This window comes from Entelurus aequoreus, linkage group LG10 (genome assembly GCF_033978785.1).
Source record: "Entelurus aequoreus isolate RoL-2023_Sb linkage group LG10, RoL_Eaeq_v1.1, whole genome shotgun sequence".
Lineage (NCBI taxonomy): Eukaryota > Metazoa > Chordata > Actinopteri > Syngnathiformes > Syngnathidae > Entelurus > Entelurus aequoreus.
The window spans coordinates 26,877,103-26,891,354 of NC_084740.1; the positions used below are offsets into that span (position 1 = coordinate 26,877,103).

General features: G+C 42.6%; 1 protein-coding gene and 1 long non-coding RNA gene across 3 annotated transcripts in view; one reads left to right on the forward strand and one right to left on the reverse strand.

Annotated features, from left to right (window-relative positions):
• Positions 1 to 3,136: 3,136 nt before the first annotated feature.
• The window catches only part of LOC133658416 (post-GPI attachment to proteins factor 2-like), a 62,476-nt gene continuing 51,360 nt past the window's right edge, over positions 3,137 to 14,252 (reverse strand). The window contains exons 2-6 of one of the 2 annotated variants that reach the window (XM_062060441.1): positions 13,520 to 13,693; positions 13,198 to 13,447; positions 4,168 to 4,274; positions 3,984 to 4,092; positions 3,137 to 3,905 (exon numbers count right to left, since the gene is read on the reverse strand). In XM_062060441.1, coding sequence (XP_061916425.1) covers positions 3,775 to 3,905; positions 3,984 to 4,092; positions 4,168 to 4,274; positions 13,198 to 13,447; positions 13,520 to 13,693 — 771 coding nt within the window. In that variant the 3' untranslated portion in view covers positions 3,137 to 3,774. The remainder of the gene's footprint in view (positions 3,906 to 3,983; positions 4,093 to 4,167; positions 4,275 to 13,197; positions 13,448 to 13,519; positions 13,694 to 14,252) is intronic. The other variant, XM_062060442.1, reaches the window with a different exon arrangement.
• On the forward strand, positions 8,829 to 13,430 carry LOC133658417 (uncharacterized). The gene is made up of 3 exons (XR_009827462.1): positions 8,829 to 8,935; positions 9,068 to 9,138; positions 13,224 to 13,430. It is a non-coding gene; the product is annotated as an uncharacterized LOC133658417 (long non-coding RNA).

Genomic DNA, 14,252 nt, shown 5'->3' on the forward strand with positions numbered 1-14,252 from the left:
AAACGTGTGTTACCAAAGTGTTGAACGAGAGACGAGGAAGTCCAGGGGGCAGGCAGGTGATCCAGGATTCAAGCGGGGGTCCGTGGGGCTGACAGGGGCGTCAAGTCCAGGGGCGAGCGAGGAGTCAGGAACAAGGAAGGCAGTCCAAAAACACAGGGGGGAGATCCAGGGAAAAGTGAGACGCACAGCTCACTGTCCAGGCGACGGAGGGTACTGCGGGAACACGGAAGAAGACAGGGGGGTTAAGGCACGGAGAGGAAAACAAGGAGAGAGAGCTAACGCTTCGCTAGCTTACGGGTCACCATGAGAAAACTAAGTTCCCGCCCCGATCTTTGGGTTCACTGGTCCCTTTATGCGGCTCGCCCTCATCAGTCCCAGGTGTGCAGATCTCCGGTGTGTGATTGCAGTTGGTGGCTACTGCAGGGCGGAGACGCGCACGGCGCGTCCCTGGATTTGCGCGGCCGTGGGCGTGTCCCCAGGTGCGCACAGACGGCAGGGGTCTGAGCCGTAACAGTATCCCCCCCCTATGGACAGATTCCAGATGTCCTGGAAGTAAAACCCCCCAAAAAACAGGAACAACCGTCAAGGGAGGGTGGAGGGGCGAACTGGTGGTGGGTCGCCGGCCCAAGTGTCCCCGAATCCACCGGGGGCGAGTCTGGTGGCGGCGGCGAGTAGACCGCCGCTGCGGCCGGCAAGGTGGACGACCAAGGAACGGTCGACTTCTTGGCCGTCGGGGAGGCGGACGCGAGTGGCGCCGTGGTGCGTCCCGCCGGAAACGAAGAGGAGGGCACATCGTTGTCTGAGGTGAAGTGGAACAGGAAGACGTCGGCGTGGAAGCAGCGGACGTCATCACCGCCGTGGAAGCAGCGGACGTCATCGCCGGCAAGGAGGCAGCGGACGTCATCGGTGCCGTGGAAGCAGCGGACGTCATCGCCGGCGTGGAAGCAGCGGACGTCATCGCCGGCGTGGAAGCAGCGGACGTCATCGCCGGCGTGGAAGCAGCGGACGTCATCGGCGGCGTGGAAGCAGCGGACGTCATCGCCGGCGTGGAAGCAGCGGACGTCATCGCCGACGTGGAGGCAGCGGACGTCATCGCCGGCGTGGAGGCAGCGGACGTCATCGGCGACGTGGAGGCAGCGGACGTCATCGGCGCTGCAGGCCGAGGTGCAGAGGTCGGCGCTGCAGGCCGAGGTGCGAAGGTCAGGGCCAGCCTGGGAGCTGGTGGAGACCCGGGGGTTATCCTGGGGACTGGTGCTAGCTCGGAGGCTAACTTGGGGACTTGTGCTAGCTCGGGGGATGGTGCTAGCTCGGAGGCTAGCCGGGGGGCTGGTGCTAGCTCGGACGCTAGCCGAGGGGCTGGTGCTAGCTCGGACGCTAGCCGAGGGGCTGGTGCTAGCTCGGACGCTAGCCGAGGGACTGGTGCTAGCTCGGACGCTAGCCTAGGGACAGGTGCTAGCTCAGGGGCTAGCCGAGGGACAGGTGCTAGCTCGGGCGCTAGCTCGGGGACAGGTGCTAGCTTGGGCGCTAGCTCGGAGACAAGTGCTAGCTCGGACGCTAGCTCGGGGACAAGTGCTGGTAGCGTGGTTGGTGGCTGCGGCCAGGCAAACTGAAAAATCGGTGGTAGTGGTCTTGCTGGCCGCAGCTGTGCTACCTCACCAGCACAGCTGTCGGTATCATTCCCCCCCTCCAAAGGCGGATTCCAGACGCTACCAGTAGACTGAGAAAGAGACATTGCGGGTGGAAAAAGGGTGTCCAGGCGGTGAGAAAATTCTTCCTTGCCCATATTGCTACTAAACATTCCCTTCCAAGACAGGTCGACAGGACCAGACAATTCATCCCGTGTGGAGCGAAAAAAAGAAAAAGACATAGTGAATGGGGCAAAAGAGGAGAGGGGAAAAAAATGTCACTGGGGGCGGGGCTAATGTCACTGGGCCGTCAGGTCCCTAATCAATTTTGGCGGGAACTTACTGTGGTGTTTACTAAGGGAGGTGACGGCAAACATACACCAGGGGATAGTATGAACAATGTTTTATTATATATATATATATATAAATATAATATATATAATAATAATAATAATAAACAATACAACTAAACTAAGGAAATGGAGTGTGAACTAGAATAAGATTGTGTGTGGTGTAAGACTATGTGTAAAATTTAACTGAAGCGTGTGTTACCAAAGTGTTGAACGAGAGACGAGGAAGTCCAGGGGGCAGGCAGGTGATCCAGGATTCAAGCGGGGGTCCGTGGGGCTGAGAGGGGCGTCAAGTCCAGGGGCGAGCGAGGAGTCAGGAACAAGGAAGGCAGTCCAAAAACACAGGGGGGAGATCCAGGGAAAAGTGAGACGCACAGCTCACTGTCCAGGCGACGGAGGGTACTGCGGGGACACGGAAGAAGACAGGGGGGTTAAGGCACAGAGAGGAAAACAAGGAGAGCGAGCTAACGCTTCGCTAGCTTACGGGTCACCATGAGAAAACTAAGTTCCCGCCCCGATCTTTGGGTTCACTGGTCCCTTTATGCGGCTCGCCCTCATCAGTCCCAGGTGTGCAGATCTCCGGTGAGTGATTGCAGCTGGTGGCTGCTGCAGGGCGGAGACGCGCGGGGCGCGTCCCTGGATTTGCGCGGCCGTGGGCGTGTCCCCAGGTGCGCAAAGACGGCAGGGGTCTGAGCCGTAACAATATTGTTCGATATAAAAAACATTCACCCAATTAATTTGATTATTTAACAATATCATCTATTGTATTATATGTAATATAATACAATATAATACATGTAGTACATAGAGTAATATGTAATGTGTGTGCTTTGCTATATAATATATATGAAATATAAGAAATTGTTCATATGTAAAAAAAAAAAGTTTATTTATTGTTTTTGTGGGCAATGCCGTATTATAAATATAATCTTACAACTTAAATTATCTTAAATAAATGTCCTTCATTCCGTGTTCTTTTAGATATGAAAATGTTTTTGTCAAATAAAATAAAAAAGTAAAAAATGTAGTAACGATTCCACTTATTTGATAATTTAACACAAATCTTAATAAAATAATTTTAAAAACACAAGTACGGTAAAGTTACATTACACAGCCGTCACAAACATTTATTATAAAATGTTTTCATATGTAAAAAAAATATATACCTTTCCTAATTAAGTAGTTTAAATTAAGTTTATTAGTATGTATTTTTATTTTGTGCATATTAATGTGTTTGTGTGCAAAGCTGTGTTGTGAATATGATATTACAACTGAGATTATATAAAATAAATGTCCTTGATTCCGTGTTTTTAGATATTAAAATGGTTTTGGTAAAGAAAATGTAAAATTAAAACTGTAGTAAAGATTCCACTTTTTTGATCAGTTAGTCTCAATAAAACAATTTAAAAATACAAATACGGTCACATTACATTGCACAGCCGTCTTGTGACCATTGTTTATCCATTTAAACAAGTCTGCAAAAGATTACAAAACTCTTCAGTCTGCAATAAATATGTATTTTTTTATGTGATTTTCTCTCTGATAATGCCAAGCGTGATAAAAGAACTCACTGTGAGACAATGTACAAAAGTTGACCTTTCATGTTGAAACACTGTAAGGTTGGTCCACATGTAAACTTACAAGCCACTTAGTGCACTTAATTAAGCGGGGCATGAAACCTTATCATCTTCTGCTGCTCCGCACTCATCTCACATCCATCCTCGGATCGGCACATGTCATTGTGGAAATACGTGGAAAAAAGGCCTTCCTCCAAATGGTGGCCTCATGCCGGTCTCTAGTCAGAACTCCTTGTCTTCCGACGACGAAATGACCATCACCTCGCGACTCCTAAAGTCCCAAAACGCCGTGAGGTGGAAGGCCATGTTGGAGAAGACAATGAGATACTCAAACAGGGCGAAGAACGTGTAGCCTGCCAAGAGAGGAGACGGCGGCCCCTTTAAGTCAGCGGCGATATCAGTAATGGCCAAAAAGATGATGTCATACTTACTCCCCGACTCGCAGTACAAGTTGTGTTTGGCGTAAAAGAACCCGGCAAAAGCGCAGAAGCAAACGTTGAGCAGTAAGAAACGTACTTTCCAGTGATGAGATTTGATATCCTGGGAGACAAAAAGGTGACAACAAACGTAAGGAATAGGAATATAAGCAGTTAGAGAGAGGGAGAGGTTGCTTACCTCTGGGTTTAAAGAATACTTTTTAATGGCTTTCCATAGGCGGCAAGTTATCAGCATGTAGATCAGCGAGCTCAAAATGAAGAGGACGAAGCCTTCCTTGTGGACAACTACGATGGGAAGGACAAGCCTTGAAAAGTTAATATTCCATTTTTAGGGAGAACAAATTACACAAATGTCCACTGCAGAGGATGATGGTTCTTAGGACGGTATGACAAGGGTGCCCTTATGTTTTAAGGCCCTACAGCAGGTGGATCCTAAACACGGCCCTGGAGGCATTTTTGGTCTGTAGCTGTTTTTTTGGGGTTTGTTTGTTTTTTCCCCTCTGCATATTCTTTTAAAAAACCCTCCTGTGACAAAACATATATATATATATATATATATATATATATATATATATATATATATATATATATATATATATATATATATATATATACATATATATATATATACAAGCGGTAGAAAATGGATGGATGGATATATATATATATATATATATATATATATATATATATATATATATATATATATATATATATATATATATATATATATATATATATATATATATATATATATATATATATATACCAATTAAGTAGAACAGTCGTTCTCAAACATACCAGCTCAGAAAACACTTGGCTCTCCAAGTACCACAATAATGACCAATACTAAAATACAGTAGCACAGTAGGCCTGAGTATTCATTAAAAACAAGGCAGATTTTTTTTTTTTAAACATGTATATTTAATATTTGTTGGTCACTGTAACATTACACACAGTTTGGACAGTAACACTGTGTTTGAATTTAGGTAAATAAAACATTGTACTTTAATTAAGGGATTATTTGGCGTACCACCAGATGGACCCTGCGTACCACTAGTAGGAGAATCACTGAACTGGAAGATCTGTCTTCCCAAAATGGCAGCCATATACCAACAAGCGTGTTTTTATCTTTGTATTTATGCAGTTATAGTGTATTTGTTAATTTTTTGTATTTGTTAGGGACAATGCATATTAATGAACGTCTGCAACAATACAGGTGTAAATATTGTGATATGATATAATATGCCAGATGCCAGATAATATCCCAACTGCTAATTTCCATCTGTTGTCCACCGGCAGGCAACAGAAATAAAACAACAAATAAAACAGAAAATAAAAAAAGACAGACATGATACAAGTTGTTTAAATGTAGAAATTAAGTGTTTGACTAATAGTTATATATATATATATATATATATATACAGTGTATATACATCCATCCATTTTCTACCGATTGTCCCTTGTGGGATCGCGGTGGTGATATATATATATATATATATATATATATATATATATATATATATATATATATATATATATATATGTAAACATCATTGTTATGTTCTATATCGTCCTCTGTGGTGGATTTGACTTAATACTACTACTTTTTCATATGAAATGATGAAAATGATTGACGCCTCAAGATGCAAGAATACATGCAAAAACTGCTTCTTGCAGTATCTTTTCATCAAATGAGTGACACATAAATACCTCACAATATAGCATTGAAAAAAAAGAATAGTAATTTCATTAGGAATGGGTACCTTTCACATTTGAATTGATACGGTAACAATTCTCTGTACCTGGAAGTCGATATTGGTACTCAACGGTACTTTTATATGTGCTCAATTGTGTTAATAAATATAATTGTTTTTTAAATAATCTGTATTTTAATTCACCACTGAGCTCTAATGCCCAGTTGGTATCTTGTTTTCTTCAACTTCTGTGTCTCATTTGCAAGTACTGTACTTATTGCAATTTCAAGACTTTAGATGGCGGTAGTGTAGAGGCTACGACATGTTGTCTATGCCATTAAACTGAATGTGCAGGGTTTTTTTTCTTTTGTTGAGCCCTAGAAGGTGTTTGTACTCTAAGTATTGTACTTATGACACACCAGCCGTTTGACTGTAACGTGCATCTTAGCTGTAGGTTTCATTACCAAATTTTGAAGCGTCGAAATTGCCGTGTAAAATCGCTAATGTTAATCTTTAGCTTGTCTATGGCAATTCTAATGTCAATTTGCATAGAGCTAGAGCATTTTGAAAAGTGCCGCCCTACTGTGCTTTTGAGTGCCTCCTTCTTGCTTTGTTGGCATGGAGAACTGTATTATTACCTAGAAGCAGTCCGGCTGAGTCCACTCTGAGTGCTTGACAGCTTGTTTCCCGTGCCAAAATAATACAAACACATTTTCTGACCTACAACATTGTTATATAAACTTTTATTTCATGCAACTTTTTAGATAAATTAACCAGTAATGAGTGAGATTATAAGAAACTACACTAACTTGTCATAAAAAGGCTAGGTTAAGATGTTTAGTTTTTTTTATCAATAGCTTAGCATAGCGTTGTACGGTATACCGGTATTAGTATAATACTGCGATACTAATACCGCCTCTAAAAAGTACCGGTAAACAAACGCCATTGGTGGATCTACACCTGACATCCACTGTAATGATACCAAGTACAGGAGCATATCTAGTCAATACTACTATTAATACATCAATATTTTTTGGCATCACAAAATCTTCTTTCGTTTTAAAAAAATTTATATTATGTTTATAAACTCAGGTAATATGTCCCTGGACACATGAGGACTTTGAATATGACCACTGTATGATCCTGTAACTACTTGGTATCGGATTGATACCTAAATTTGTGGTATCATCCAAAACTAATGTAAAGCATCCAAACAACAGAAGAATAAGTGATTATTACATTTAAACAAAAGTGTAGATAGAACATGTTAAAAGAGAAAGTAAGCAGATATTAACAGTAAATGAACAAGTAGATTAATAATACATTTTCTACCACTTGTCCTTAATAATTTTGACAAAATAATAGAATAGAAAATGACACAATATGTTATTGCATATGTCAGCAGACTAAATTAGGAGCCTTTGTTTGCTTACTTACTACTAAAAGACTGTCTTGTATGTTCACTATTTTATTTAAGGACAAAATTGCAATACGAATTTATGTTTAATGTACCGTAAGATTTGTTGTTAAAATAAAGCCAATAATGCAGTTTTTTGTGGTCCACTTTATTTAGAAAAGTACGGAAAAGTACGGAAAAGTATCTAAATACATTTTAGTACCGGTACCGGTACCAAAATATAGGTACAGTATATATACTGCCTTAGCATATGTGGGTTTACGTTGTTTTGGTTTTAGCATCTTTTGTACAACATGTATGAAAGTTTGGACATCCCGACCTTAGAATGAAAGTGAAGTGAAGTGAATTATATTTATATTGCGCTTTTCTCTAGTGACTCAAAGCGCTTTACATTGTGAAACCCAATATCTAAGTTACATTTTTAAACCAGTGTGGATGGCACTGGGTAAAGTGTCTTGCCCAAGGACATAACGGCAGTGACTAGGATGGCGGAAGCGGGGATCGAACCTGGAACCCTCGAGTTGCTGGCACGGCCACTCTACCAACCGAGTGTGGTTGTAACCACAGAGCGTTGTCAATTCGTACAATATGGACAACACTAGTTAATTTTACCGAGCGAAATAGCTAACATTATTACCACGTACTTGCTAGTATAGTGGCTAATAAAGACTAGCATTGGCAATGACCTTCAGATAAGCTTAACTTTCTCTTATTTAAAAATGTTATTGGCCTGTACAGTTAATAAAAGTTCTAAGGCGGCAACAGTTTGACCATGGAACGAATGATTCGGTAACACTTTAGTATGGGGGACATATCAGTGGAGGCTCCTCCATAGAGGTGGAGGAGGCCTGGCCTCCCCAATAATTTGAGAGAAGAGAGAGATTTAAAAAAAACAATAAATATATTTATTTTATTTATTTATTTTAACAAAAAACATATTTTTTATTTTTTATATTCATATTATTTTAGTTTTGTTCATAAATCTAAATGTTCCCATGGCTAAAACCCAATATTGCAATTGTAAAGCAACAGGCCAGATTTCCCTATCAGTTTGTATTAAGGGAGGCCAGGCCTCCCCTAGGAAATTAGCTTCTCATAGAAGTCAATGTAATGCATGCTTTTTCATGCCAATATGTGATTGGCCAGATCACTGAAAATGGGTGGGCAACGGAGGCCTGGCCTCACCATGCATTGTGTCCAGGGCTGAAAGATTGACATTTTGTTCGTCCAATCACATGCTACTGGTTCATTTGGAATCAATCCTTTCCTTTCCTAATCAACACAGAAGCCATTTTGAGAATTCGCCAGCCACTTCAGTCAAACAAACACTCGCCATAGTGGCTACGAGTGTCCTATCAACTTGTGCTTTTCAGGAAATTTAGAGAACACCCCTGGCTATCATCCGTGAAGTTTATAGCTCATATAGCCAAATACTTTTGCTTAAAACGACCTCGGAAATCGGCGAGATTCTGGCGCAATTTGAGATCTTGGGCTGGAGATAGATATGCGTTAACGTTAAACCCTTCACTCTAGGCATTTCTCCTTGAGTTGACAACATCTCTGAGACAGATTTCGAAAGCAAAAGCTGCTGCTGCTAATCGCTCATTGACATTTATCTCTGTAGTTTGGACATTTTTACAGTTGAAGTTTAGCTCATTGTTTTCCATCCAGTTAGCTGTGTGTGTTCGAGCAAGCCTAGATTAGCCAGGCAAAATGGATGTGAGAGGGAAACAAAAAGCAGAGACAAGACCGTTTTTGCAATCAACGTTACAGTTTTTTTTTAATCTGGGGATGGATGGCTGAGTTGGACACGTTCTGGATCCACACGACCTGTGAGTATTCTCACTACTTTGCTCTCAAGAAATTGCAGTACAATCTGAATTACTTTTTGGATGAAATGGGTGTCTACCAGTGTTACACCACTAGTTCTCAGTAGTAATAACACTCCATTTCATGTCTCTCAGTAGATGAAGCCAGCTGCAACCCGTAGAGTGGAGTCGTGGAGAGAGCCCCTCGCCCCTCAGCTAAACCAGAGGTGGGTTGAAATCTCTACCAGTGTTATACCACTAGTTCTCAGTAGTAATAGCAGTGTTACACCACTAGTTCTCAGTAGTAATAACACAAAATTTCATGTCCTGTATTTCTCAGTAAATGAAGCCACATATTGTATATTAAATATATTGAATAAAACTACATATGATAAAGAAAGTGTTATCTTATCTTTTTTATATGCTAAACTTGATTAAATTGGTGATTACATGTTGAAGCTGTAGAAGAATGAAAAATGTAAGCTAAACAAAATTGTTTTTAACTACATAATTAAAATTCCTGCCTTTTACACATGTTCACTTGGCGTTTATATAACATCCAAATGTCATTTCTCAGCTTAATTATCAGGCAGGCTCATAGACTTACAGCAATGTAATTTCTTCAGGAAGGCACAAGGCTAAGCTCTGCACAATGAATTGCATCAGCAAGAACTTTCTGACTGTAGCTTACACTCCAAATAGTATGCCTTTGGCCAGCACAAAGACAGATAAGAGAACAGGGAACATTCCATCGCGAGTGAAGTGAGCAAGCGGAAAAAAATGGCCTCCTCAATTCTGGAAGTCACCAGCCTCCACTGGGACATATTCATCATTAATTAAATGGTAAATAAATGGTAAATGGGTTATACTTGTATAGCGCTTTTCTACCTTCAAGGTACTCAAAGCGCTTTGACACTATTTCCACATTCACCCATTCACACACACATTCACACACTGATGGCGGGAGCTGCCATGCAGGGCCCTAACCACGACCCATCAGGAGCAAGGGTGAAGTGCCTTGCTCAAGGACGCAACGGACGTGACGAAGTTGGTAGAAGGTGGGGATCGAACCAAGAACCCTCAGGTTGCTGGCACGGCCACTCTCCCAACAGCGCCACGCCGTCCCCAATTAGTTGCTTATTAAAGTAACAAAGACTTAATTTATTAGGGTTAGGGTTAAGGTTAAGGTTAAGGTTAGGGTTAGGGTTAGGGTTAGTGTTAGTTAACTCTTAGTTAATGGCTTGCTGGTTGTATAATAAGGCCGTGCAGAATAAGGCATTAATAAGTACTTAATAATGACTAATTAGGAGCCAGTATGTTACTAATTTGCATGTTAATAAGCAACTAATTAATCGTGAATAGTAGAGATGTCCGATAATGGCTTTTTTGCCGGTATCCGATATTCTGATATTGTCCAACTCTTAATTACAGATTCCGATACCAACCAATACCAATATATACAGTTGTGGAATTAACACATTATTATGCCTAATTTTGTTGTAATGCCCCGCTGGATTAAACAATGTAACAAGGTTTTCCAAAATAAGAGAACAACTTCAACTCAAGTTATGGAAAAAAGTGCCGACACTGCCGTATTTATTATTGAAGTCACAAATTGCATTATTTTTTTTAACATGCCTCAAAACAGCAGCTTGGAATTTGGGACATGCTCTCCCTGAGATAATTCGAATGCCCACTACAACTATGGGAAATACTATACTTTGACTTTCACAAAGTGCATTATTTTTTTATTTTTTTTAAACTGCCTCAAAACAACAGCTACAAAAACAATGAAGGCACACAGCTTCAGTCCAGAGTATACTAGAGTAATAAAGTAAACAATAACATAGTCCTCCTTTAGTAGACTGCCTGGAATACTGTATAACAGGAAATTATAGACTGGGCTCAATCTGCCCTGCTCTAACGTATTTGTATGATAGAGATGCGCGGTTAGCGGGCACACCCGTGGAGTCCGCGGGTAATCCGCGGGTCGGGCGGATGAATGACGAAAAAAATAGATTCGGGCGGGTGGTGGTTGAACCAATTCAGAGAAAAAAATACATAGTTAAATGTTGTTACCCATGTGAATGATCGAGGGGGAGTTCTTTGTTTCTTTAGGTGGGTTTATTGTAGGCAGTTTTCATGAACGTCCACCCAGTGCGGCAACATCACACAACAACAACAGTCACGTTTTTGTCCTACCGTAAAGCAGGTCGTCTGCCGTAAACAGCAATGCTGTGACAGTCTCAAACAGGGCAACACTGCCATCTAGTGTACATGCATATGTGACAACCCACATACGAAAAATGAGCAGCACTCTTTGAAACAGGCAATTATTCATCAGGCACTGCTGCAGCTGTCACGCCAAATTTCTTCCCCCCTACAAAAGCCTTCCTCCCCCATTTACTTCCGGGGCTGCGTCCAATAAAGTCACAAAGTTGCCTGGGGTCCTTAACCCGCACGCGACTGTCCTGTTTCGCGCCTGTACAAAAAAAAAAACAATCATCGATTTCTTCAGATTCCAGCAGCTGTCAAAGACGAAGTATCCTTCCAGCGACGGGCAGTCAAAGCCGAAGTGCTATCGATCGCTGTCAATGACGTAAGAGGAAACATGACCACGGAAGTAAATGGGGGGTGGGGGGGGGGAGGTTTTTGTAGGGGGAAGAAATTGTGGTCGGGGGTGGGTGTGGTTGGGCCGGGGTCGTGGTTGGGGGCGTGGTTAAGGGCGTGGTTAAGAGGGGAATATATTTAAGCTAGAATTCACCAACTCAAGTATTTCATATATATATATATATATATATATATATATATATATATTTTTTTTTTTTTTATTATTATTTTTATTTTTTATTATACATATAAATAAAATAAATACTTGAATGTCAGTGTTCTGGAGGCTTTCCAGTAGATGGCAGTATTGTCCTGTTTAAGAGTGTCACAACATTGCAGTTTACGGTAGAAGAAAACGTGACTGCTGTTGTTGTGTGTTGTTACCGCGCTGGGAGGACGTTAATGAAACTGCCTAACAATAAACCCACATAAGAAACCAAGAACTCGCCCTCGATCATTCTACAGTTATAACGTGATTGGGCAGGCACGCTGTTAATATTGTGGGAAAGCGGACGTGAAAACAGACTGTCGCCGCTGTCCCCACTCAGGTCCGCATTGAGCTGGAGGGGGCGTGGACTCCAGCTCCGGCTGAATACCGGGAGTCTCCCGGTAAAACCGGGAGGGTTGGCAAGTATGCTCTATTGCGTGGCACGCATTGAATGTCTCTGCTGCATTGAATCAGTCTCATTTCTTTAACAGGAATGCCTTGTATCGTCTATATTAGATGTATAACAACGGGTGGGTGGCGGGTGGCGGGCGGTTGTGGTTTTGATAAAATGTTAGTTCGGGTGGATGGCGGGTGGATGACGACTTTTGTGATGCGGTTGCGGATGAAACAATTGCCTATCCGCGCATCTCTATTGTATGAGTAACACAAATGTGCTGCAAACTAGTGGTGAGTGCTTGAAGTGGCCTAGCAGTCAGTCAGAGCTTCTGAAATGCTGCGTTGAGACAGGGCATCTCCGTTCACTGCAAGCTGCTTTCGGTGTTTGCTTTTCATCCATCTTCCGCTTGTATTCATCGTGTATCTCCTTATGATCCTTGAAGAGGTGGGAGATCAAATTGCTTGTATTAAAGGAAGACGTCTTGGTTCCTCCTCGCATAACCAACTTTTTGCAGTCATTGCAAATTGCCATTTTTTTATCCGTCAGACACACTTTAAAATAATCCCAAACCATAGATATGGTGTCGTTAGTCAGTCACCGAGCCAGTTCGCTTGTTAGCCACGGCTACAGCACCGGCAACAACACACTCTTGTTGTTGTTATGCTCCGCTCGCGGCGGTTTGATGAGGTCATCAAGCGTCGCCAGTAAACCTCTCATGCTGCAGTCGTCAACTCCTGTGTTGTGTGTGGGAGAGGGGAGAGGGGAGAGGGGAGGGGCTGCTGACTGGGAGACGCAACTGCTCTGTACTGCTCCCTACGTCCGTGTTTTACCGGATATGTACCGCTCCGTACAGCGGCGTTTTAAAAAGTCATTAATTTTACTTTTTGAAACCGATATCGATAATTTCCGATATTACATTTTAAAGCATTTATCGGCCGATAATATAGGCAGTCCGATATTATCGAACATCTCTAGTGAATATGTGTTCCCCATACTAAAGTGTTACCGATGATTCACTGTACATTACACTCTATGGGAATGTTTATTTGTCTTCCCACTGTTATTACTCACTGTACGTCTCACTGGATGACACGTAGGAGAGGAGCAGCAGGCCGAGGTTTTCCAAAATGGAGAAGGCCAGACTCAAGTAGGCAAGCAGGCTCTCGGGGAACCTCGAGGCGAAGCGTGTCTTGTAGTACTTGAAGTAGGTGAACGCCACCAGGAACCTCGGCGCCGAGTGCAGGCCGATGCAGAAGCGCCATATGTGGCACTCGGGACTCAGGTTGATGGAGGCGCTGATGGACGGCAGGTAGTTAGGAACCTGAAGGAACGCACATCGACGGTTCGCATCGTTTGGTAGGAACAGGAAAAGACAAACTAACAGGGGTCTTACATGGCAGTGTGTGCCGGTGGAGTCGTCAAAGTGAAACACCGAGGATATAAGGACACAGGTGATAAGGCCCAGCAGTGGTAGGCACACGGTACCCAGGACACAGGTGGTGAAGGAGATCCTGATGATCAGCGGCCTCTCGTGACCGTAGGAGCCTGGAATCATCTTGATGTGCTTCTGTAACGGCGAGAAGGTCTTACATTCTACCACTGGACACTGCATTAGGTACACCTGCACAGTAAAGTGACATTCAAGACGGGAGGTCTGACTTTATGAACACAATAAAGCTTAATACAGGAGTCAGCAACCCGCGGCTCTTTAGTGCCGCCCTAGTGGCTCCCTGGAGCATTTTTAAAATAGAATTGAAAATGGAAAAAGATGGGGGGGGGGAATAATTTTTTTGTTTTAGTATGTTTTTTGTTCGAGGACAAGCATGACACAAACCTTCCCAATTGTTAGAAAGCCCACTGTTGAATATGTTTGTGTGTATGCTTCACTGGTGAGAATATTTGCTCGACATTGTTTTGTCCTACTAATTTCGGCGGTTCTTGAACTCACCATAGTGTGGACTGTGACGCAACAGTTTGTTTACATGTAAAATCTTCCTCTCCTTCTTTGTCTCATTTTGTCCACCAAACGTTTTATGCTGTGCGTGAATGCACAACGGTGCGCTTTGTTGATGTCATTGACTTGTTGGAGTGCTAACCAGGCATATTTGGTCACTACATGACGCGGG